The following is a 26,919-nucleotide window of genomic DNA, read 5'->3' as shown; positions in this document are numbered from 1 at the left end:
ATACCGTGAAAAAGTTCCTTTATTTTCATAATTTAATTCAAAAAGGTAAACTTTCATATATTCTATATTCATTACATGTAAAGTGAAATATTTAAAGCCTTTTTTGTTTTAATTTTGATGATTATGGCTTATAGCTCATGAAAATCAGAAATCCAGTATCTCAAATTATTAGAATATTCCCTAAGATCAATCAAAAAAAGGATTTACAATACAGAAATGTCCAACTTCTGAAAAGTATATTCATTTATACACTCAATACTTGGTTGGGGCTCCTTTACCATGAATTACTGTATCAATGCGGTGTGGCATGAAGGTGATCAGTCTGTGGCACTGCTGAGGTGTTATTGAAGCCCAGGTTGCTTTGATAGTGGCCTTCAGCGTATCTGTATTTTTGGGTCGGGTGTTTCTCATCTTCCTCTTGACAATACCCCATAGATTCTCTATGGGGTTCAGGTCAGGCAAGTTGGCTGGCCAATCAAACACAGTAATATCATGGTCAGCAAACCATTTGGTAGTAGTTTTGGCACTGTGGGTAGGTGCTAAGTCCTGCTGGAAAAGGAAATCAGCATCTCCAAAAAGCTCGTCAGCAGATGGAAGCATGAAGTGCTCTAAAATCTCCTGGTAGATGGCTGTGTTGACTTTGGACTTGATAAAATACAGTGGACCAACACCAGCAGATGACATGGCACCCCAAATCATCACAGACTGTGGAAACTTCACACTGGGCTTCAAACACCTTGGATTCTGTGCCTCTCCACTCTTCCTCCAGACTCTAGAACCGTGATTTCCAAATTAAATGCAAAATGTACTTTCATCTGAAAAGAGGACTTTGGACCACTGAGCAACAGTCCATTTCTTTCTCTCCTTAGCCCAGATAAGACACTTCTGACATTGTCTCTGGCTCAGGAGTAGCTTGATATTAGGAATGCGAAAGTTGTATCCCCTTTCTTGAAGATGTCTGTTCGTGATGGGTCTTGATACACTGACACCAGCCTCAGTCCACTCCTTGTGAAGCTCTCCCAAGTTCTTGAATCAACTTTTCTTGACAATCCTCTCAAGACTGCGGCCATCCCTGTTGCTTGTGCACCTTTTCCAGCCACCCTTTTCAGCAATGACCTTTTGTGGCTTACCCTCCTTGTGGAGGGCATCAGTGATCATCTGGACAACAGTCAAGTCAGCAGTCTTCCCCATGATTGTGGTTGTGTGTACTGAACTAGACCGAGAGATACACTGTGTTCATACTGTTTTACTCAAACTCGAAATGAAATATTCTAATATTTTGAGTTTTTTTTAAAAATGTTTTTGTACTGTATGCCATACTGATTAAAATTAAAATAGAAAAATGCTTGAAACATTTTAGTTTATGTGTAATGAGTCTATAATATATAACATTTTCACTTTCTTAAATAACTGATGGAAAATATTGAACTTTTTCACAATATTCTAATTTTTTGAGATGCACTAGTAGCTCTGTAACTAGATGTCCTTGGGGTTGTTGAGACACGGAGGGCCGGAATAGCTTACCATCTAGCCCACAGTTCAGGTCGGAGTCCTTTGAGAGGAAATGCTTTGGCTTTCGCAACATTCTGTTCCCAAAAGCTGATGTCGGGAAAAAGTCTTTACACAAAGAAGGTTTTCTTGCTTTTGTGTTTTTTTTTTTCCTTCTTTTAACCGTTCTTCCGTGTCGGGACTCTTAAGGAAAAAGAAGGTATATTCCAACATGTAGCTAACGCTATGCCACAAATCTGCACTGTCACTCCAGTCATTTTGAGGAATTCTGTACGGATCAGAACTGCTAATAAACTCTATTTTCTGCGTATATATATCCTTCACTTCCTTCTGACTTAGACTATCCGAGTAATCCGGTAGTAGAGGTTTTTTTTTTTTTTTTTAAGCTGTAGTTGTCTTCGGACAACAGCAACAGACACCGGACATCTCCGTTTGGCTTCAGAATGCAAACATACGGTAGCTCGCTTGTTCCCCAGGTCCACGGTAGCGACAGTTGCTAATGTAAGTGTGACATCAGTGCAAGGGGTCTATAATCTTAATTTCTCAACCAATCAGCACTCACGATTTCCTATAATCACCAGTGTATTTATACTGAAATTGGTTGTTATTGCGCTGATTTGAAACCCATCATGGCATACACTCGAACAAAATCATTGTGTATTTTTTTTTCACGTGTTCTACTAGCATTTGACCAGTTTTGTTATTTTATAAGAATGTCCTGTTCCAGTTTTTTTTCTTCAACATTTTACTCCAAGGGCATGTTTTCTTCTGCTGTCGAACGTAGCCGATGAAGCCTTGAAAATTTGTTGCAGTGTACGAGTGCATCCATATGATTGATAGCAGAACTAACAGTCATAGCTTTTCACTATTATATGACATCTACCGACTGGGGAGGGTGAAGACTAACTCTTCGAGACACGTGAATCCAGCCAGATTCTTTTATTTATTTTTTGGCTTGTACTGTGTCACAGGGCAGCATAACACACTTGAAGGAAGGTGCTATCTACCCTCTTCTGCATATCTGAGCTCACAGATGCCCATGATTGGCTAGTGTTGCTGTGATTGACGGGGCAAGACAGTATCCTGTCCCTCCCACTCAGAGAGCATGGCCAGTTTGGCTTTCTTGGTTTCCAGCCCATTGCCAGATCTTGCAGTCTCCTAAAGATGGGGCAAATTTATTATTAATTTTATATTATATAAAGAATGCAACCCTGGGAGGTGTGCTGTTGTAGGAAAGAATCAAAATCGGGATGGTCTGATGAAAAGCAGAGTAACTGTCACCACCCCAAAGTTGATTATTTTCTTTCAAGGTGTCCCAAAGTGTGTTATTCTTTCTATACCTCTGACTGACCGTTATTGAATGCTGACACAGGAACATAGAAATGTCCCTAAACATCTCCTTAGAAAAATCTGACCTGTATGTTTTTCTGTTAAATCGCAGCATATTTTCTCATCTCTTTATTCTTAGATTGGTTTCCGTGAAATAGCTGTTCCTGTAGATACGTTAACCTTCTGACCAATCAGATGCAGGAATTCAACAGCACCATGGTATAAAATAGATAAATAATACACAGTGATGTATCATTTTTTTCTTCTTCTCAGAGCACGTGCAGAATGAGGAGAATTACGGACAGGCTCTGGACAAGTTCGGCAGTAACTTCATGAGCCGGGACAGCTCGGACCTGGGGGCCGCCTTCATCAAGTTCTCCAGTCTGGTGAAAGAGCTAGCAGCTCTGCTCAAAAACCTGGTGAGACGTTTGAGTCACCTTTTTACTGTTTCTCACGATCGTTTTAATCATTGCAGGATGTCAGGTTGAAGTTTATTTAGCAGAATAAGACCAGGGGTTTCTAGTCGCAACCAACAATTGTTTCAGTTTGCTTGGTCACTGCAGCTGGAAAAGCATTTAAAACTCGACTGCATTTCCGCAGAGAAAATGCAGTGTGCTTGCTCAGCTGAAGCAGAGGGTCACCAACAGTCACTGAATCAGACATGAGACCTCGTGCTCTAAAATTGGTTCTAAATGGCTGCGCTAACGGCGTGATTTTGCTGATACAGCAAACCATTAACATCAAGCATGCTAACACGGGGTGGGCAATTATTTTTTCCATGGGGCCACATGAGAAACAGAAAATTTTGTGGAGGGCCGGACCAAAAGGCTGAACTAAATTCTGCATAATATTAATTGTATTTCTTTATATAAAGCAGTAAATATCATTGTTTTTACAAGCTGCTAAGACTGGTAAGAGTATGGAAGAAATGAGGTTGCCTTACAAAAAATGTCATTTATTCAATCAAATTTCCCAAAACAATGGTTAACAAAATGTGAACGTTTGTACCTTTTTTTTTTTTTTCAGTTACATTCACCCCAAAACACAATAAAGACATCACAATATTGTCTTTCTACTCCAAATATCAAGCAAGATACGTCATATTATAATAATGATGCCCACATTTGTAGTCTAATCACCTCGTTTGGTGTTTCAGTTTATTTGTTCAGTGAGAGAAATCTAGTCTCTGTTGGTCTGAGGTGGAGATGCGAAGCACAGCTGACAGATGATCATCAGTCGATTCGGTGTAGGTATCAGATCGGCTCCGGCGCTTGCTGGTGACGTCACACGATGTGATTGGCTGGACCGTTTGAAGGAAGACGTACAAGTTTGTGGTTGGTCTGGACAAATTACGGAAGTAGTTATCGCGAGATTAGGTTTCGTGGGATTTCATGTCATGTTCATGTCGCGCGCGTTGCGTTTTTGTTGAACACAACTTCAAAATACAAGCAATGCACATTCAGTCCATGCATGAGGTAAAATTAGAAAATACGTTTATTTTGTAATTTCTAATTAACCTTACGCGGGCCGGTCAGAATGAACCAAAGGGCCGGATGCGGCCCGCGGTTCCGTAAAATGCCCAGGTCTGTGCTAACAGGTAGCATGTCAGAATGGTCATGCTAACAGCAAGCATGCTACCAGTTACCAGGTTAACATGCTAACAGTTCACATGTTAACAGCTAGCATGCTAACACGCTTAGGCTAACAAGTTAATATGCTAACAGCTAACATATTAACAGCTAGCATGCTAATATGTTAATGGCTAACATGTGAACAGCTAGCATGCTAACACGCTTAAGCTAATATGTTAATATGTTAACGGATAGCATGCTAACATGTTAAGGTTAACATGTGAACATATGGTTACCACGCTAATGTTAACATGCAAACAGCTCGCATGTTAACAGCTAGCATGCTAACGGATGCTAACAGCTAACATGCTAAGGTTAACAGGCTAACATACTGTGGTTACCACGTTAATGTTAACATGCAAACAGCTAGCATGCTAATATGTTAATGGATAATATGCTAATGGCTAACAAGCTAATATGTTAATATGCTAACGGATAACATGTTAACAGCTAGCATGCTAACATGCTAAGGTTAACACGCGAACATACTATGGTTACCATGTTAATGTTAACATACAAACAGCTCGCATGTTAACAGCTAGCATGTTAATATGTTAACGGATAACATGTTAACAGCTAGCATGCTAACATGCTAAGGCTAACATTAACATACTGTGGTTACCCTGCTAAAGCTAACATGCAAACAGCTAGCATGCTAATATGTTAACGGATAACATGCTAATACGCTTAAGCTAATATGCTAACGGCTAATATGTTAACAGCTAGCATACTAATATGCTAACGGCTAACATGCTAACACACTTAAGCTAATGTTAATATGTTAATGGATAACATGTTAGCAGCTAGCATGCTAACATGTTAAGGTTAACATGCGAACATATGGTTACCACGCTAATGTTAACATACAAACAGCTTGCATGCTAACATGCTAAGGCTAACACACTAACATAACATTAGTGTGGTAACCACAGTGACATGCAAACAGCTAGTATGCTAATATGTTAACAGCTAGCATGCTCACGCTAAGGAAGAGCATTTTTAAAAAAAGCACACAACTAGCTTTGTTTTTGCATTACTGTAATGATGCTGATCTAATGAGGAACAGAAAGGCAAAATCCGTTACGAATAGCTGCTTCAGAGTTAACGGTCACTTGTGTGCTGCACAGAAAAACATAAACGGCTTCAACAAATCTCTTGGCCGCAGCAGTCGAACTCGAGTGTGGAGCAGCCAATCTGAGAGCATCTGAGCGAAGTGGTTTCAAGTGAACTGTAGCGAGGATTGATTGCAGTGAGAAAGCGACTTAATCCTGAATTAGCCCACTGCAGGACGAGAACCAAATACAGCGCCAGTCAAAAGTTTGGAGACGCTTTCAAATTCAATGTTTTTTCTTTATATTTATTTTTTTTAAAAAAGACACTTAACGAATTAAAGTGCATATCACGGGTAAATGCAGGCGCGAGATCAATGTAATTCTCCTATTTTATATTAAACTTTGGTCAAATATCTGTCACATTTTGCATTTTGTGCCATTTTTGTACCTTGCGCAATACCAGAAAAATTCAGTTGAAATCAAGCCGTTTGAGGTGAATTGGTCCGCCTCTGAAAAAACTTGGCATTTGGATTTCCCGGCAAACATTGATTTTCGTGACGTCGCGTGCGGGACGCCTCCCTCTGAATCCTACGTCAGCGCTGGTTTGTTTATGAGAAAACGACCTGGTGGTTTTCGGCAAATTTCTTCAACGTTATCGCGTAATTATTAAAATGGTTAACAGATGTATCGTAGGAGGGTGTAGCAACACCAATCTTGATGGGATTAGTACTCATCGTTTCCCAAAAGACCGGACAATGAGAGAGAAATGGGAGCGCTTGGTCTACACAGGCTGTGCACTGAAACCGTCCAAAGCTCGCGCAGCCTGCTGGCGCTTCCGCAGGTGACGTCACGAATCTGGCTCCAGACTCCCTTGGGATTTTTCCAGATGCGTTTTATTTTATTTTTTTCTGCTGTAGACAGATGGCCTTGTGCAAAATTACCCTTCTGGAGGAGTGTGTAAAGAGACATTTTTTCATATAAGAAAACACTAAATTGGTCCAGAATAGGCGGCACGGTGGTGTAGTGGTTAGCGCTGTCGCCTCACAGCAAGAAGGTCCTGGGTTCGAGCCCCGGGGCCGGCGAGGGCCTTTCTGTGTGGAGTTTGCATGTTCTCCCCGTGTCCGCGTGGGTTTCCTCCGGGTGCTCCGGTTTCCCCCACAGTCCAAAGACATGCAGGTTAGGTTAACTGGTGACTCTAAATTGACCGTAGGTGTGAATGTGAGTGTGAATGGTTGTCTGTGTCTATGTGTCAGCCCTGTGATGACCTGGCGACTTGTCCAGGGTGTACCCCGCCTTTCGCCCGTAGTCAGCTGGGATAGGCTCCTGCTTGCCTGCGACCCTGTAGAAGGATAAAGCGGCTAGAGATAATGAGATGAGATGAGATGAGATGGTCCAGAATATGCACTTTAAAGGGGTACCAAATATAATATATACAGTTGCTGATGTGACAAAGTAAGGTATTCTTAAGTATTCTATCAAATTCATATACTAGAAAACAACGAAATATCTTGGTAATTGTAAATATACCGTAAATCCTCTAATATAGGCCGGGGCCTTTATTTCACTCAAGTGCATCTTGGTCCAGGCCATTATTGGAAGGAGGCCAGAATTAGAGGCAGGCCTCTATTTCTATTTGAGCAAAACAGACTACCAGTGGAATGAATAAAAACGAGATTTTGTGTCTATTTGAACCTATAAAATAGGTTCATTTATTGAAAAAGTACAGTTACCATAACGGTATACAGAACATTATCAACAAATACCGGTAATTCAGACATCCTTTCCAGCAGGGTTGAACTGTAAGGTACGCACTAGCGGTGTAATCCCCGACCCCCCCCCCAAAAAAAAAACGCTTGCGTGCTGCAGTTTCTATGAAGAGTCGATCTATAGGCTTATACACAAAACAACGATAGAACTTTAACTTGAAATTGAACAATAGCCTTCCATGAACACAGGCTGATATTTGAACAACATATGTGAACTACACACGACAATAAACAATAAACTCTTTATAGCCTCGATTAGAATCTAGTGAACTTGCTCAGCACTACCGCACGCACGACTCTGACACACACTGTAGCGCAACGTGGGGTACAGAGACTCGTTGAAAAACTCCTCGGGTATTTTTCTGAGTTTACCGAAAATCAGAATAGAAGGAGCCACCCACCCTCTGTCTGGTTTGAAGCGGTTCTGTAGGACATTGAGCTTTACAGAGTCCGGTGCACATTTTAAGGCATCTGGTTGAAGTTTACCTATGTCTGATAAATCTGATGTCAGTGATAGCGGGCTGACTCGTGGCTCATTAGTAAAGCTATCTGATGGCTCATTTGTCAGCAAGGTGGAGCAACCATCTGCTTCTGATCGTAAGGGACATGGGGAGATGTAGGTGTTCTTATATGAAATTCACTGGATGTATGGCTAGTTTCAAACTCAGAGGTAGATGAAGGCAATTTCCTCAAAGGAACTGAGCTCGCATCCAGCTGCAGCGTACTGCTGCTAGGTTGCGGAGGAGTGGAAGCTGCCGGTGCCGTGTTACTAGCTGATACTGGAGAGGACTGGCAAGCAGATGACACCCCTGGATCACTGCTTTTGGACTTTTTCGTAAAAGTCTGAAACAAGCTCGTTTGTTTCAGGGTTCGTTTACTCATTTTTGACTCGCTTCTCAATAAATTCTCGCACAAGCTCTGACTACTGACGATTGTCTGTCTCCGTTTCTCAAAACTGGAGAGAATCTCAGTGGTGCAAGAAAAGTATATCTGCATTGACCAATGAGCTTTCTTGGTCACGCACACCCCGCCCACTCCTGAAGCACGCAAATGCGCCGGCACACACACGTCTCTCTCTCTCTCTCTCTCTCTCTCTCTCTTTCTCAAATTATGTTGCATTGCCAAAGCATTCAGGTAACAATTATAATTAAAAAAAAATATCTCTCTCCCCAAGGTACGCCTAGTGCGTACGGCCATACGCCTGGCGGCGCCACTGATCACAATTGTCTTTCAGATCGGAACGATTGTGTAAGGCCACTATGATCTCAGAAATATCGTTGGTTATAGCCCCGGCCTGTATTAGAGTCCGGCCATTATTTACCTCCTCCGACAGCGAGACCGGCCAATATTAGAGTCCCGGCCAGTAATGGAATAGAGGCCAGTATTACAGGATTTACTGTAATAGTCGGTACGCTAAACGGCACAAGAGTCGCCATTTTTAAAAGACCGTGACGTCAGCGCTACCCACTGCACTAGGAGAGAAGCGTGTAATCATGGCGTCGGGCGCATCAAGTGAAAGCGACAGCTCTGTCGAATCATACGAAGAGATCCCGCAAGACACACTGCAAGCAGGCTATGGCTTAGAAGGGTACCAGTTTGAACCTAGGAGAGGTACTCTCGACTCCGGTGATGACGAAAGAAGAGAAGAAAGCTCGAACTCGCTTGGTGTTTTTCAGCGGAAACGAGTGAAAAGACACGTCTGGAGGATCGTTATGCTTTCCATCAGTCCTGTTATTACACCCGAAAGCAACACACTGTGGCATTGTGTAGCCGTTCACTTACAATTCATCCTACTTTCCGATTCACATGTGCTATTCCCAACCTCAGTGAGCCAACACAACTGGGCACATACATACGTCATGAGTGTTACGCAGAGAAAATGAACGTGCATTCTGATTGGATAAAATTAATATCATGGCGGGCTGTTCAAACTGCGGGAATAGTTTGCTCGAGCTACTTTCAAAACACTATAACTTTCCAACCTTAGAACAAAAAATTTTTCTAAGTCTTGAATAAGGTTCGTTAATGTGTGTTTTATTGTTATATTTACTCTATATATTGCCCTCTGTTCCCCTTTAAAGTAATGATGGATGTTGTTTCTCTTTACTTAGCCCATGTTTACATTAGACTGTATCAGCGGATCATCAGATTAACGTTTTTAAAACGATTAGTGTGCACACAGCAACACCAATACACGGATACGCTCGGCTCCGCAGGCATCCTGCGCTCCAAATCACTCCGCCCTGAACAGCGAGTGCCCTCTGGAGGGTGCGCACTCCGGCCCTGCGCAGCTCACAGAGCGTGCGAATATAGCGCACGAGCAGTGATTCGGGACTGAGCCGCTGTGTGGGTGATCTCAGCGCATATCACTTACCACTTGCAAGTGGAAGGATGGCAAGCCTAAAGACAATCATAACTACACAATGGGCAGTATTTGCATCAGTATTTGCAGTATTTTCATACTTTTATACTCTTTAATGAAAGGTGATACAAGGCGGAAGTCCGCGCCGTTTTTCAGCAGTCGCGTCACATGACCAATGCCAGCGAATCAGGAAGGTGGATGTCACAGTGACGTTGTCCAATGAGACGCCAGCTAGAGCTCAGCACAGCGTATCCGCGTATTCTGAATGTTTACACAGCACCGGAGCTGACACGATCTGGATTGAATATGTGGACGCTGGCGGATTCCCGTTTCCCGGCGTTTCCAGGCGGTTTAATGTAAACGGACAGTGCATCCGCGAAGAAAACGAGACAGATACGGTCTAATGTAAATGTAGCCTTAGTTGAGCGGTTCTTGGTGTAATATGGTTTACTGCAGTTGTGGAATCGGGCTGTTTACTGTATTTTCATTATTTATTGTTGACTATTTGATCTCAAACGCATTACGAAGGCAAGAAATTAATCCACTAATTGACTTTTAACGAGGCACAATTGAAAAGCTTTCCAGGTGACTACCTCATGAAGCTGGTTAAGATGATGCTAATAGTGTCCAAAGCGTCAAGGTAAACAGTGGATACTTTGAAGAATCTGAAACATGAAATGTACTTTGTTTGCCATATATGCGTCATTTCATAGTTTTGATGTCTTCAGTATTGTTCTGCAATGTAGAAAATGGTCAAAATACGGAAAAACCTATGAATGAGTCGGGGTGTACAAACTTTTTTCACCGGTACTGTATGATGTGTATTTTGGCTGAACTAAAGGACAGAGCTGTAGTGCTGCAGAAATGCGATTACAGTGTTCTGGACATTTGGGTCGACGAACAAAAGATAAAATAAGTGTTGGATGCGATGTTTCCGGTGATGATTTTTTTTTTCTAAGCATACTTGTAAAAGCAAATGTAAAAGAGATGTTTATCTGCTGTATTTATGGTCAAGAAATTAACAAGCTTTACAAGTGACTTTTCACCCTGACACCCCTCTCAGACATTTTTGGCAAATGAACCAACTTTGCTCTGCTTTTAACAAACAGAAACGAACCAGAAGGTGTGAAAGTGCACGCACTTTTACGGGCAACTATACAATTGTCAAATATCTCTCTGCCTGGTCTTGTAACGTATATTATTTTTTTCGCGGTCCAGTTTCCATCAAATCCTGCGCTCTGATTGGCTGGCGAGCGGGTCCGTATCCTACGATGCGGACCCCAGTTACGGACCTCTGGCGACTCGCTCGTTCACAACAACAAACATAGTAGTATTTTTTGTCAACATTTATCTTTTTTTTAAATAAAATTTATTTATAAGATTATCAAAAATCTTATAAAATTTTGCCAGCATTTCTCAGGAGAATAGCATTAATTTTACAGCATGGACAGCGATAACGACAGTGTTCACAGTGAAAGCGAGTTTTACTGCCCTGAGGAAGAAGAAATAAAAGAGAACATTTCAGGAGAAAGCTAAAAACCTCTAACTGTTGCTAACGCCGAGCAAAAACATGGCTGAATGACTCCTATTTGTATAAATAGGGGACTACATAGGCGGCAAAATGTAGTTTTTTTCCTGCCATGGAAGTGCACTTGTATACCGAGGAGGAAGCCATTTGCATTACAGCCGTGAATGAGGATTCAAAATGGCAGCTCGGCTCGGTTTTCCCTTTTGGGCGCTCTCGTTTTCTGTTAGAATTTGGTAAAGAAAAAAAAAATATTATTTACCAGCTTAAGGTCGGTCCGTATGGTGAAATACCGTGACCTCGGCCTTGAATACTGACCTCGGTCATGGTATTTCACGATACGGACCTCCCAGTTGGTAAATAACATATATACGTCCAGCGGGTAAATTTCAGAAGTGAGCTTTTTTTCGTATGAATGTAACCCTTGATTCCTCTCCTCCATTTGCAGCTCCAGAGCCTCAGCCACAATGTGATCTTCACCCTGGACTCTCTGCTTAAAGGCGACCTGAAAGGAGTGAAAGGGGTGAGGTTCCTGCTGCCAGCCTGCTCTAATTTGGACAGAAGGCTCTATAAAGAGCAGGCTGATTTACAGCATCCTGACTTTAAACAAGTGCCTTTGGAGAGTACTGTAAATCTCACTTGTGTTAAATTGGAGAGTGCACTACATAGTGGCATACAAAACTAATGGCTCCTGTTACTACCAGTAAACTGTGTGTGTGTGTGTGTGTGTGTGTGTGTGTGTGTGTGTGTGCGCACTTTCATTTCATGATATTACATTGTCACAATATCCAGACATGCTTACTCTTATTATAATGTACAACCCCGATTCCAAAAAGGTTAGGACACTGCGTAAAAAAGAAAAGAAAGATTTGCAAATCATGGAAACCCTATATTTCAATGAATAGTACAAAGACGACATATCAAATGTTGAAACTGAGAAATCGTATTGGGTTTGTTTTGTTTTGAAAAATACATGCTCACTTTTTAAATTTAATGTCAGCAACACGTTTCAGAAAAGTTGGGAAACAAAAGACTGAAAAAGTTGTGTAATTCTAAAACAAAAACTAAATAGGTTAAAGGTGCCCTTCCACCAAAAACGTTTAATACTGGCTCTTTTTGAAATATCATAGTTCACTCCGAGTAGCATATGCATGCTGCATGTGAAAATGTAATTCTACTCCCATTCCCTGTATTAACTTGTGAAAGAAAATAGTCGGAAAAACGAGCAGATCAGAAAAAGCCATTCGAAGTTACGTCACTTCGAAAATTAGTATTCATGGCCTCGCCCACCTTGGCTTGCGACCGCCCACGGGAAGAAAGTTCGGATTTAAGCGCGAGGAGAGATAGCAGAGCCCATCTCGTCAGTAGCTAACGAAGAGGACCTAACAGCAAGCTGAAAACATGTCTGAACAAGTTCGTGCCTGTATTATTTGTGGCAGTAACACATCAACGTTGCATGTTTGGGGAGGCTGGGACCTCTCCTGCACAAGTTACGAGCGTTCAAAGTCGGGCTGGAGCCGCCGACAGAAACGAAACCTAAGCAGAGCACCGCGGCTCGCCTCGGGGCGAATTACTTCCTGAGGCGCGGGGCTAGCTAGCCCACCCTGGAAATGCTGGTTCGTTGGGGAGAGGGCAGAGGTCTCTGGCTGACAAGTTTGGGGAGGCTGGGACCTCCCCTGCCCGAGTTACAAGCGTCCAAAGTTGGGCTGGAGCTGCCGACAGAAACGAAACCTAAGCGGAGCAACGTTGCAAGATAGAAGAGGTGAAGAAGAAATGGTTGGAATTTATCTTTGGAACACCACCAGCGAAGTATAATGCAGCGTTAGTACTGTGTTCTGATCATTTCAACCACAGTGACTTTTCAAACTTCGGTGCCTTCAGTAGTGGTTTTGCTTCGAGGTTGTTTTTAATACCTGGATCTGTATCGTCAAGGCGATCGACCACCAGCTCACAAGCTGTAAGTAAAACATGAACTTTTTGTTCGAAGGTTTTTGTTACAAAATAGCATGTTCATATTCTCCACGTTAGCATGCATGACATGGTCACAAGCTAGGCAGGGATGAGAGTTTTCGGCGGATTTCCGCTTTTTCTGAGTAAAAAAACGACCTTTTTATATTATGCCAAATCCGTTGAGAATTTTGTAAAATTAATTTTTGGGGGGTTGGGGTATATTCCTTCATGCCGTTCAAACTTTATTAACTCCAACGATGTTTACACATTATTTGTAAGTCGCCATCTTTAGTCTCGTTTAAATCTCGTTGAATGTGATGTAAAATTCGTGTTATCTACATTGTTATCGGTCAACACATCGATGTCGAGACCATAATAGCCAATCAAAACCGTTTTTACAAAGACACCCACATCCGCTTGTTCTGACCCACTGGAGGTAGCGTCACAGTGCTGTTAGCCAATCAGAGGTAACACGTTTACTGATTGGCTAACAGCAATCAGAGGTAACACGTTTACATATCATGAATATTAATGAGTAAGAGCTGAAATCCTGTCGTTCTCCCGCCACCCACTCCTCCACCAAACTAGAACAGCCTGAAACAGGAGAACCACAGCATTTTTTCACCAAAACCGGCTCACAGGGCATTCATTCATACTAGAGACCATCGCGCAATTAATGAAAAAACGATGCAATGAGACCTTTAATTGCCAGCAGGTCAGTAACATGATTGGGTATAAAAAGAGCATCCCAGAGAGGCAGAGTCTCTCAGAAGTAAAGATGGGGAGGGGTTCACCACTCTGTGAAAGACTGCGTGAGCAAACAGTGCAACAATTTAAGAATAACGTTCCTCAATGTAAAATTACAAAGAATTTGGGGATCACATCATCAATGGTCCATAATATCATTAAAAGATTCAGAGAATCTGGAGAAATCTCTGTGTGCAAGAGACAAGGCTGAAAACTGACATTGGATGCCTGTGATCTTCAGGCCCTCAGGGGACACTGCATTAAAAGCAGACACGTGTCTGTCGAGGAAATCACTGTATGGGCTCAGGAACACTTCACAAAACCATCGTCTGTCAAAACAGTTCATTACTGCATCCACAAATGCAAGTTAAAGCCAGTTGTAAACAATATCCAGAAACACCGGCGCCTTCTCTGGGCCCGAGCTATTTTACAATGGACTGAAGCAAAGTGGAAAATTATCCTGAGGTCTGACGAATCAAAAGTAGAAATTCTTTTTAGAAATCATGGACACCACGTTCTCCAGGCTAAAGAGGAGAGGGACCATCCGGCTTGTTATCAGTGCACAGTTCAAAAGCCAGCATCTGTGATGGTATGAAGGTGCATTAGTGCACATGACATGAGTAGCTTGTACATCTGAGAAGGCATCATTAATGCTGAATGATATGTACACGTTTCAGAGCAATATGCTGCCATCTAGACAAAATCTTTTTCAGGGAAGGCCTTCCTTCTTTCAGCAAGACAATACCAAACTGCTTTCAGCACATATTAAAACTGCATAATAGTAAGAGAGTCCAGGTGCTAAACTGGCCTGCCTGCAGTCCAGATGTGGAGACCCTGAACTGTTGAGCAACTGAATTTGTATATCAGGCAAGAATGGGAAAACATTTCTCTTTCAAAACTACAGCAATGTGTCTCCTCAGTTCCCAAACATTTACAGAGTGTTGCTAAAAGTAAAGGTGATGCGACACAGTGGTAAACATGCCCCTGTCCCAACTTTTCTGAAACGTGTTGCTGACATCAAATTCAAAATGAGCGCATATTTTTCGAAAAACTATAAAAATTTTCTACGTTTCAGCATTTGATATATTGTCTTTGTACTATTTTCAAAGAAATATAGGGTTTCCATGATTGATTTCCAAATAATCGCATTCTGTTTTTATTTACAGTTTACACAGCGTCCCAACTTTTTTGGAATTGGGGTTGTATTACCAGATCTGTCAACCTTTTTACACGTTTTGTGTAGGCGTTCTGCAGTTTACCATACAGCGCTACACCATTTGGGAGACGCACATATCCGTTGTAACTTACATTTATCTTATTTATACACCTGAGAATTTGATGGTTAAAGCTAGTGGAGGTCATTTTGGAGAAACCAGCAAAAGTAAGCTAGGTCCGTTCATCCCTCCCTCCAAAGCCAAAATACATGAACGCGCACTGCCTGACTACTGCTGGAGGACAAGTCCATGAGAGAGAGAGAGCGTGTTGGTTGTTGGAGAGGAGCGTAATACATCGTTGTCGCATACAGTTCCCTCGTGTCTTGTTCACATGTAAGAAAACGCCTAACGTTATCAGAATAAATGTAAACGGTGAACATGGGTATTGTTCATCATACGACTAAATGTTACAACTTTTTTTTTTTTAAATTGGGTTTCAGGCAAATATTTCAATAGAACAGCCTATTTTTCAAAAAGCAAACATACCAGGCGGACTGTACAACCTTCTCAAACTTATTTTGATGAACTAATGAAGGCTAGGAGCAGTTTAAACAGTTTTCCTAAGAAAATAATGTAATACTGGTATAGTTATGATGATGGTGGTGGCGATAAATATACAGCTATTATATGATTACAGACTCTAAGTGGCTTTGAAGAGGGCGTCGGTCTCCACATTACGCTGAGCTGTACGAAAGAGTTCTGCATATTCAGCTAAATGTCTGAGTGCAGACGATGAGTCTCATCTTGCTCAGGAGACAAAGTGTATAGTACACCATCTTCTCCTCCTTTTCCTCTCCCACCTCATGTGCGTGTCCAACTCAGCAAAAAAAAAAAAGCACATAAAACTGCTTGTGAAGGAGAGACATGGAGCTCAGGATTAAAACACCTCTCCATGCAAGGCATCTCCCTGATAAACCTCATCTCCTTTGGGTTTCAGAAACATATTTTAACAGGGTTACCCTTCACCTGTTTTATGAAAACGATCCCGGAAAGGGTTTTACTTTTGGTTCGTCATATCAACCATAAGCTGTGTGTTTTTTGTCTGTCGGTCAGCGTGTTGCTCCTCTTTAGAATATTCACTGAACAGCAGTTATGGTTACTTACGATGACTCTTTTGCCTGTTTTCTGGACTGGAAATAAAGCAGTTCTTATCGTTACTAAGCAAACCCAATTTGTGTCATTCACAGGATCTCAAAAAACCCTTCGACAAAGCCTGGAAAGATTACGAGGCAAAATTGTAAGTAATGTTATGTTTTGAGTAGCTGCACTGTGACTTTATGGAGATATGTAGTGTACCTGGTTTTCTATTAATTGGATGTCATGCAGACATGTATATAAAATTCGTGCCACCGTGTAATATTCTTGATATTATATGGACACATCTGCTCAAAAAAAAAAAAAGCAAAAACGCAAGTTAATCGAAAGAATTTTAATTTTGAACCCGTTCACCATTTTGACAACGCACACCTAGTCAGCCGGAAAACACTGGGAGTGACATCATCAAAGTGAAATATCGGGGAATTATTATACACACAGGACGGTTTTTTGATGGAATAAAAACATGTGTTCTATTCCCTTCTAGCGCATTTCGTTCATTTGTTCAATAGCATGCAATATTGTTAGCATATCGCTTATCCTACATGGATTACGTCAATCTACCCAACGGAGAATGAGCATTGAATACCGTTTACGATATTGCATGGTTGTCAAGGCAATATGACATCGGAGATGTAAAACTTCCATGTTAGCGACTGACTGGGACAATTTGTAAACGGACATGGCTGCCAGCTTTGCTTCGTTAAATAGAGAGAATTTTGAAGGAGAAAGATGCGTTGAACACCCGAAAGGAACTTGTATGTTTAATACTAATAATATTGGCTGCCTTTTTTTTGTGGTCTATCAGATATATTCCATTAAGCTAACTTGTCTTTGGCTCGTTCAATATCGTGCTAGCTGACTGGACTATATGATATACCATGAAAAAAAGCCAGCCAATATCATTTAATTTTTTTCGCGGTCCAAATCCTGCGGTCTGATTGGCTGGCGAGCGGGTCCGTATCCTACGATACGGATCCCGGTTACGGAACTCTGGCGACTCGCTCGTTCACAACAACAACATACATAGTAGTATTTTTTGTCAACATTTATCTTTTTTTTAATAAGATTTATTTATAAGATTATCAAAAATCTTATAAATTTTTGCCAGCATTTCTCAGGAGAATAGCATTAATTTTACAGCATGGACAGCGATAACGACAGTGTTCACAGCGAAAGCGAGTTTTACTACCCTGAGGAAGAAGAAATAAAATAAAACATTTCAGGAGAAAGATAAAAACCTGTAACTGTTGCTAACACCGAGCAAAAACATGGCTGAATCCTGAATGACTCAATTTTGTATAAATCGGGGACTACATAGGCGGCAATGTAGTTTTTTTTTCCTGCCATGGAAGTGCACTTGTATACCGAGGAGGAAGCCATTTGCATTACAGCCGTGAATGAGGATTCAAAATGGCGGCTCGGCTCGGTTTTCCCTTTCGGGCGCTCTCGTTTTCTGTTAGAATTTGGTAAAGAAAAAAATAAATATATTATTTACCAGCTTAAGGTCGGTCCGTATGGTGAAATACCGTGAGCTCGGCCTTGAATACTGACCTCGGCCCAGAGGGCCTCGTTCAGTACTTTCAAGACCTCGGTAATGTCACTCAGGTCCGCGATGTATTTCATATGAAAAATGCGAGGTTTTCAACATGGGAAGCCAACGTGCGATATTTTATTTATTTATTTATTTATTTATTTTAAATTATATCGACACATTCACAAACAAAAAGTCTTCAAATTTATCAAAACAATTCATCGAGTTACTCATGAGTGACATATAGAGATTTATGTCATGGTTTTGGTTCTCCACCTCCCAGACAAAAATTACAATTGTCAAATTTCCTAGTAAAACACACGTGTCCATATAATTATGTATATGTAATAATAAGTTAGAAATCTTTTCCAGATTTTATAGGAAAACTCCAGGACTTTTTAACCTGGGCCCCATTTTCCCATGTCTTTGGGTCCACATATTTACTAGGGACCAAAATGGTCAAAATCATTCCAATATTGTGTTAGAACGCTGTAACTGACGACTGCAAAATGGCTATACAATGTAAGCCTATGGAGCAAACAGAAACCACTTGGGGCAAAGAAAACTACTTGTTTTCACTACAGACAGGTTCTTAATGTACATACAGTGCCTTGCAAAAGTATTCATCCCCCTTGGTGTTTGTCCTGTTTTGTTGCAGTACAAGCTGGAATTAAAATGGACTGTTGGAGGGTTAGCACCATTTTGATTTACACAACATGCCTACAACTTTAAAGGTGCACTTTTTTTTTTAATTGTGACACAAACAAAAATTAAGATGAAAAAACAGAAATATGGAGTGTGCATAGGTATTCACCCCCCCAAAAAAGTCAATGCTTTGTAGAGCCACCTTTTGCTGCAATTACAGCTGCAAGTCTCTTGAGGTATGTCTCTATTAGCTTAGCACATCGAGCCGCTGGGATTTTTGCCCATTCCTCAAGGCAAAACTGCTCCAACTCCAAGTTAGATGGGTTGCATTGGTGTACAGCAATTTTCAAGTTTCAAGTCTTCAAGCATCTCCACAGATTCTCAATTGGATTGAGGTCTGGGCTTTGATTAGGCCATTCCAAGACATTTAAATGTTTCCCTTTAAACCACTCCAGTGTAGCTTTAGCAGTATGTTTAGGGTCATTGTCCTGCTGGAACATGAACCTTCGTCCCAGTCTCAAACCTCTGGCTGACTCAAACAGGTTTTCCTCCAGAATTGCCCTGTATTTAGTGCCATCTATCTTTCCTTCAGTCCTGAGCAGCTTTCCTGTCACTGCAGATGAAAAACATCCTCACAGCATGATGCTGCCACCACCATGCTTCACTGTAGGAATGGTGTTCTCAGGGTGTTGGGTTTGCGCCACATATGGCATTTCCCATGATGGCCAAAAAGATCAATTTAAGTCTCATTTGATCAGAGAATCATCTTCCATGTGTTTGGGGAGTCTGCCATATGCTGTTGGGCAAATTCCAAACATGTTTTCTTAAGCAATTACTTTTTTTCTGGCCACTCTTCCATAAAGCCCCGCTCTGTGGCGTGCACGGTTTAAAGTGGTCCTATGGACAGATACTCCCATCTCCGCTGTGGATCTTTGCAGCTCCTTCAGTGTTATCTTTGGTGTCTTTGTTGCATCTCTGATTAATGCTCTCCTTGCCCGGTCTGTGAGTTTTGGTGGGTGGCCTTGTCTTGTCAGGTTTGTAGTGGTGCCATATTCTTTCCATTTTGCTATAATGGATTTAATGGTGCTCCCTGGGATATTTTTTATAACCCAACCCTGATCTATACTTCTCCACAACTTTGTCTCTGACCTGTTTGGAGGCTCCTTGGTTCTCATGTTGCTTGCTTAGTAGTGTTGCAGAGTCAGGGTCCTTCCAGAACAGGTTGATTTATACAGACATCATGTGACAGATCATGTGACACTTTGATTGCACACAGGTGGCTCTTAATCAACTAATGATGTGACTTATGAAGTGAATTGATTGGAGCAGCTCTTATTTAGGGGTTTCATATGAAAGGGGGTGAATACTTATGCACACTCCAGATTTCTGTTTTTTCATCTTAATTATTGTTTGTGTCACAGCAAAACACCAATGTGTGCACCTTTTAAAGTGATAGGCATGCTGTGTAAATCAAATGGTGCTAACCTTCCAAAAATCCATTTTAATTCCAGCTTGTAATGCGACAGACACCAAGGAGGATGAATACTTTTGCAAGCCACTGTAAGTGTCTCACCATTCAGTGCGTGTAGTTTTTCTGAGATTTACAAAAGGAGAAGTCATTTAGAATTCGTGAAGAAGTCCTATTTCCAAAGTAATGCCTGAATGTTTATCCGATTATGAAAAAAGGAATGCGCGAGGATCCTTTTTGTAAACACTGAATGACCGGAAGAAGAGAGAGGGTTAAAAAAAAAAAAAGAGTGTAGAAACAGTCATTTTCTGCAGTTGCTTTACAGTTATTGAGGTAAACAGGCACGGGTATATCTCTGTAGGGATCCTTTCCATGTTGTCAGACACTTAGAATAACATTATGAGCCTCTCAATGGTGAAAACAAGCGGTTTACTCTGACGTGGATGTTTTCCCCGTACAGAGGATTATGCTGTTTTGTGGTTGCTGGTTATAGCGTTCTAACTCAATATGGGACCGATTTCAATCGTTTTTGTCCCTAGTAAATATTTATCCCCAGAGAGATGGGAAAATATGTCCCAGGTTTACAAAAAATAAAAATCCCAGAGTTCCTCTTTAAGAATATGCATTTCTGGTTTAAATGATTGAGATATCAGCTACACCAAACAGTGTAGGTGAGACCACTGTGATCATATGGTTGTTTATTTCCCCTCCCCGATTTCTCCGTCAGTACAAAGATTGAGAAGGAGAAGCGAGAGCACGCCAAACAGCACGGGATGATTCGCACAGAGATCACTGGAGCCGAGATCGCAGAGGAGATGGAGAAAGAGCGCAGGATCTTTCAGCTACAGATGTGTGAAGTGAGTATGACAGACTACCAGCGTGGATTTTCAATGCCTCATTTACTGAACAAACAACAGGAACGTGTTGTAATGAAAAACCTGTGCCTTCGTGATGCAGTTGGGGGCAGAAGCAGAACTGTTTTCAGGTAGCTCGACATGGTTGAGGCAGTTTTAAAGAACACAAAAAAAACAGACCGAATGGAAAAAGGCCAAACGGAGCGATTAGATTGAGTGGCTGCAGATAAAATGGTTATATGCGCCTTCACACTGAGTTCATGTGGACTTTTAGACAAATTCTTCATCCTTGAAAGCATGACCAATAGAAAATACCGGTAGGCGTATCAAACGCTCACTGGCCGTGCTGTGAAAATTATACATGCAGACGCTCATCTAAGTTTCCAAATCTGTCGTTGCTTAACTCTTGAATATTTTCTATCGTGAATATGCTCATTAAAAAGCTTCTAATCTCTGCTTTCCAAAGAAATGTATCTGGTTAAGATCTGTTCAGTACTTTGGGAGTAACGGCAGGTTGAAGTTGGTACAACAGAGTAAAAACTCTCTGCTCGCGGGACGTCGGGAAACTGCCGGGGCTTTTTGAGTCACAGGAAAGCACTCAGGCGCTCGGTCTCTCTCATGATCAGTTTCTGACTGGATTACTCGTCAGTATCAATCAGATAACTTTTATAGGGATGTTCTCTTGCCCTCACTGTTTCTGATCAAGGATTCAGCAAAATTTTCCGTCTGCTAGTTCTGATGTTATGATTCACGGGAGACTTTGAAGTGAGTTTTCAGAGCTTTACCTACTTATTTTTTTCAACTCAAACTGATTCATGTAAATAAATAACTGTTTTAGAATAACTGGAGTTGTTTTGATGAAAAATATTGAGATCTTGGTGGTCAGAATGAAATAAAAAAAAAACGGAAGTCAGAAACGCGAGTGTCAGTTTCAATTCAGTTAATGGGAATTGTTTATTGGATGTGGATCTCAGTTTTTTTGAGGTTCAACTTGAAAGCTGTGAGGATATACGTTATTTACCAGCTGAGAGGTCCGTATGGTGAAATACCGTGACCGAGGTCTTGAAAGTACTGAGCGAGGCCCTCTGGGCCGAGGTCAGTATTCAAGGCCGAGGTCACGGTATTTCACCATACGGACCGACCTTAAGCTGGTAAATAATATATTTTTTCTTTACCAAATTCTAACAGAAAACGAGAGCGCCCGAAAGGGGAAACCGAGGCGAGCCGCCATTTTGAATCCTCATTCACGGCTGTAATGCAAATGGCTTCCTCCTCGGTATACAAGTGCACTTCCATGGCAGGAAAAAAACTACATTTTGCCGCCTATGTAGTCCCCTATTTATACAAATAGGAGTTATTCAGGATTCAGCCATGTTTTTGCTCGGTGTTAGCAACAGTTACAGATTTTTAGCTTTCTCCTGAAATGTTTTCTTTTATTTCTTCTTCCTCAGGGTAGTAAAACTCGCTTTCGCTGTGAACACTGTCGTTATCGCTATCCATGCTGTAAAATTAATGCTATTCTCCTGAGAAATGCTGGCAAAAATTTATAAGATTTTTGATAATCTTATCAATAAATCTTATAAAAAAAGATAAATGTTGACAAAAATACTATCATGTTTGTTGTTGTTGTGAACGAGCGAGTCGCCAGAGGTCCGTAACCAGGGTCTGTATCGTAGGATACGGACCCGCTCGCCAGCCAATCAGAGCGCAGGATTTGGACCGCGAAAAAAATAAATTTCGTTAAGATCTCAGGGAACTGGGTCAACTTGTGGAAAAGTGGTATAAAAGGTCACCTTTAAGCACGTGCTTGGATTATATTATAAGATGTCAGAAAAAAAGATGATGATGGTTTGTTTAACTGGCTGTATTGATCTAGATATAGATTTGAGTCCTAATGAGCAAGTGACAGGAAGTCCCTGAGGCGACATAAGGAAGAGACCTTGAGAGCTCAAAAAGGAAGCTATTTTGCGATTTTCAATATGATCGTAGTATGAATGGCTGTCCTGAGATGAGCCGTGGACAATAATTACACTTGTAAAAGCAATTCGAACGTCAAGGATTCTCGGAAATTCAGTTTATCCACTGAAGCAAGAAGGTGAGTTATAGGCGTAAATGGCTCTGATACTTTTGTGCAGGACGGAACAGTCTTGTTTAATCATCTGATACTTGAAGATGTTGAAAATGATCTTGGGATGTCTGCAGTGCATCAGAAAAGTGTACTGTGACACAATTTATCATTACATTACATTACAGGCATTTAGCAGATGCTGTTATCCAGAGCAACATACAGCATACCCAGGGCAGCCAAGGGAGCAGTTACGGGTTCAGTGCCTTGTTCAAGGGCACTCACTTCAGCCATTCCTGCTGGTCCAGGGAATCGAACCAGCGATGTTTTGGTCCCAAAGCTGCTTCTCTAACCATGAGTTTTCCGGTTGAGAGTACATTGCGCGCATTCTGGCTGCCGCTTCTCACCAGAACTTTTATTTTTTCTCTCCTTTTTAATTTTTTTTTGTGTGTTTGTGTAGTTTGTTTTTGTTTGAGTGTTTTTGTCCGCCGGTTGTGGTGCAGCTCCGGACCCAGTTTTGGGCATCAGTTCTCTCCAGGCCTTGGTTCGCCATGGGTGATGCCTGTGCTCCTCGCTATGGACTGCAGGGAGCACGTTGCTCATTTTAACATTGTGGTTGTGCAGCGGTGCTTTAGTACTTGGTGTGATGATCTGAGCGATGTTGCTCGGTGGTGTCGCAGCGGCTGTGCAGGTGGTTTGGGACATAGCAGAGATCTGCGTGACGGTGCGTCTGTGCTCGCTTTGTGGATCCATGGCGTGGTGTTCCGAGTGATGTTGCCCGGCGGCTCTGCTGGCGGTGTGGGACTTGTTTTCGTGTGCCTTTTGGTGGGACTGTGCTTGCTATTGGAATGACGTCCTGACCTCTATTACCCCTTTTCCACCAAATCAGTTCCAGGGCTGGTTCGGGGCTGGTGCTGGTTCACAAATCGTTCAACTTGCGATTTGTGTTTGCTTTTCCATAGCTCGCGGTGCTAAGGGAAGCCACGTCATTACGTCGTTGTATACGTCATTACGTCGCTGTATACGTCAGTTACATCACTGCGTTTGCATAAACCTTGGCGCGAATATCGAAGCAAAAACAACACGGAAGAAGCAGCAGCAACAACAATAATAATAATAATGGCTGACTTCGCGTTTGTACAGCTGCTGCTTCTCGTCGCTTAAAAATGGCGATCTTTCGCGGCCTTGTTATTGTTGTCGGTCTTAACAACTCCGCCCCCCGCTGACGTAAGTGGTTCTTTCCTCTGGCCCAGCAGAGAGTTGGTGCTAGCCTGGAACCGGTTTTTCTGGCCCCAGAGCCAGTTCTTTGTCAGTGGAAACAGAAAACCCGGTTCCAAACTAAGCACTGGCCCCGAACCAGCCCTGGAACTGCTTTGGTGGAAAAGGGGCATGTTTGGTGAACACCCCCCCCCCCCCCCCCCCATAATTGAAAAGCGACCTTGGGTTTTGAGAAAGGCACTATATAAATTGAAATTATTATGATTATTATTATTAGCCTCCCCCCGTTACTTTGGGAACAGACAAAAAAAAAATATTGCTTCAACCCAATTTTCGATGGCTTTGACCGTATGACGTGTACCACCACAGGGGACATGATCATAAGTGGAAGGCGGCATATCTCATGAACACGTGACCACTGGACAACAAAATTCATATCTTTATTTACAAAAGAGAGTTGGGTTTTTATCCAGCGCTTATTTTTAATTTGCCTTTTAAAAATAACGTGGGATTATTTACTAACACATTTTACAGAAAACATTCGTGACCGTTTCATATAAAACTAGTTAAACAGTTTTATTAGTCTACTAGCTTGTTGGATAGTTGACAGTTTCCATCATGTAACGGTGATCGATGGACGGATGTAAGTGCAGGAAGAGTTTTATTGAAAGTACGCTAGCAAGCCGATCCAAAACGGAGACAGAGGCAGCGGTTGAGCGAGGCACAGACAGGATATCAGAGGTAATACAATACTCGCAGGTCAAAAACTCAAGCCGGGTTAAAACCAGAAAAACGACACGAAATACAAGGCTTTCACAAAGTCTGCGTTACTGAGAGTCCTTATACAGTGGGGAAAACAAGTATTTGATCCCTTGCTGATTTTGTTGGTTTGGCCACTAATAAAGACTCGATCAGTCTGTAATATTAATGGTAGGTGTAGTCTAACATGCTGAGACAGAATATCACAAAGAAAATCAAGAAATCGACTTTAAAGAATTTGTATTAATTTATTTGCATTTTATTGAGGAAAATAAGTATTTGAACCCTCTTGCCAAAAGGACTTAGTACTTTGTGGCAAACCCCTTATTAGCAAGCACAGAGGTCAGACGTTTTTTGTAGTTGATGACCAGGTTTCTGCACATATTAGGAGGAATTTTGGTCCACTCTTCTTTGCAAATGACCTCTAAATCATCAAGATTCTGTGGCTGTCGCTTGGCAACTCTGAGCTTCAGCTCTCTCCATAGATTTTCTATAGGATTCAGGTCCGGAGACTGGCTGGGCCACTCCATGACCTTGATATGTTTCTTCTTCAGCCATTCCTTGGTTGCCTTGGCTGTATTGCTTTGGGTCATTATCCTGCTGGAAGACCCATCCACGACCCATTTTAAGCTTCCTGGCAGAGGGAAGGAGGTTTTCACTTAGGATTTTACGGTACATGGCTCCGTCCATCCTCCCATTGATACGGTGAAGTAGCCCTGTGCAGAAAAACACCCCCAAAGCATAATGTTACCACCTCCATGCTTGACAGTGGGGATAGTGTTCTTGGGGTCATAAGCAGCATGTCTCTCCCTCCAGACACGACGGGTTGAATTGATGCCAAAGAGCTCAATTTTGGTCTCATCTGACCAGAACACCTTCTCCCAGTCACTCTCCAAGTCATTCAGATGTTCATTGGCAAAGTTAAGGCGGGCCTGCACATGTGCTTTCTTAAGCAGGGGTACTTTGCGAGCACTGCAAGATGTTAGACCATTGCGGTGTAAAGTGTTACCAACTGTTTGCTCGGTGACTGTGATCCCAGCTGCTTTAAGATCATCCACTAACTCTGCCCGTGTTGTATTAGGTCTATTTCTCACCGTTCTCATGATCCTGGAAACCCCACGAGGTGAGATCTTGTTTGGAGCCCCAGACCTAGGTCGATTGATGATCATGTTGCGAGTCTTGTACTTGCGCACAATTGCACCAACAGTTGTCACCTTAACGCCCAGCTTCTTGCTAATGGTTTTGTAGCCCATACCGGTCTTGTGCAGGTCTACAATCTTCTCCCTTAAATCCACAGAAAGCTCTTTAGTCTTTCCCATGTTGGAGAGTTTGGAGTCTGACAAACTGATTGATTCTGTGGCCAGGTGGCTTTTATACAAGTCATTAGTGATATCAGGTGTCTTCAATTTAGGTGACAAGGTAATTTGGAGAGTCTAACTTGTCTGTATTAACAAGAACTCTTGATGGTTACTAGGGGATCAAATACTTCTTTTTCTCAATAAAATACAAATAAATTAATATAGATATTTAAAAGTTATTTTCTGGATTTTCTTTTTGATATTCTGTCTCCACATGTTAGAATACACCTACCATTAAAATTACAGACTGATCAAGTCTTTCTTAGTGGGTAAACCAACAAAATCAGCAAGGGATCAAATACTTGTTTTCCCCACTGTATGTATGCGCTATGATTGCGCTCTAAACAGGAACAGGTGCATGGCAATTAATCCTCATGGTGTGCATGCACAAACACACGTGGATGTGTTTGATATTCGATGGTAACTAGACAGTAATGCTGTAAAGTGAAAGCGCTGGTTCACTGCTGTCCACCAGGCACCCAGCTGAGTCACATCATAATAAATGTCATGGTGTTGTCTCTGGCGCATGGTATGCGGCGTCGAAGAAAGGAATAAATATGCATTGTAACTACGATGCTTATCTCATTATTGGTATCACTGTCACAAGACAATGCAGCAATTTATTGACCTCAAATACACCACAATTCAATGGTTCATATGCGATATTATTATTCTATTCAAGTTGATTTTGTGCCTTTTTCAATATTTTGCACATCCACTCATCAGGAGCTCCGCTTTGAGGCCGTGTCTGAATATTATAATATGGTCGTATTGCCTCGTCCTACGTTGAGGTTCCTAATAAATGGTCCTGCTACTTGAAAAACATCTCCTGATTAGG

General features: G+C 41.8%; 1 protein-coding gene across 1 annotated transcript in view; it reads left to right on the top strand.

Moving 5' to 3' along the window:
• Window positions 1–26,919, top strand: part of asap1a (ArfGAP with SH3 domain, ankyrin repeat and PH domain 1a) — a 220,738-nt gene that overhangs the window by 106,027 nt on the left and 87,792 nt on the right. Inside the window, exons 5-8 of the mRNA XM_060932545.1 lie at window positions 3,112–3,257; window positions 11,623–11,697; window positions 16,273–16,322; window positions 20,555–20,684. Coding sequence (XP_060788528.1) covers window positions 3,112–3,257; window positions 11,623–11,697; window positions 16,273–16,322; window positions 20,555–20,684 — 401 coding nt within the window. The remainder of the gene's footprint in view (window positions 1–3,111; window positions 3,258–11,622; window positions 11,698–16,272; window positions 16,323–20,554; window positions 20,685–26,919) is intronic.

The sequence above is a fragment of the Neoarius graeffei genome, chromosome 1 (assembly GCF_027579695.1).
Source record: "Neoarius graeffei isolate fNeoGra1 chromosome 1, fNeoGra1.pri, whole genome shotgun sequence".
Classification (NCBI taxonomy): domain Eukaryota; kingdom Metazoa; phylum Chordata; class Actinopteri; order Siluriformes; family Ariidae; genus Neoarius; species Neoarius graeffei.
This window is presented reverse-complemented; position numbering and strand designations above follow the sequence as displayed.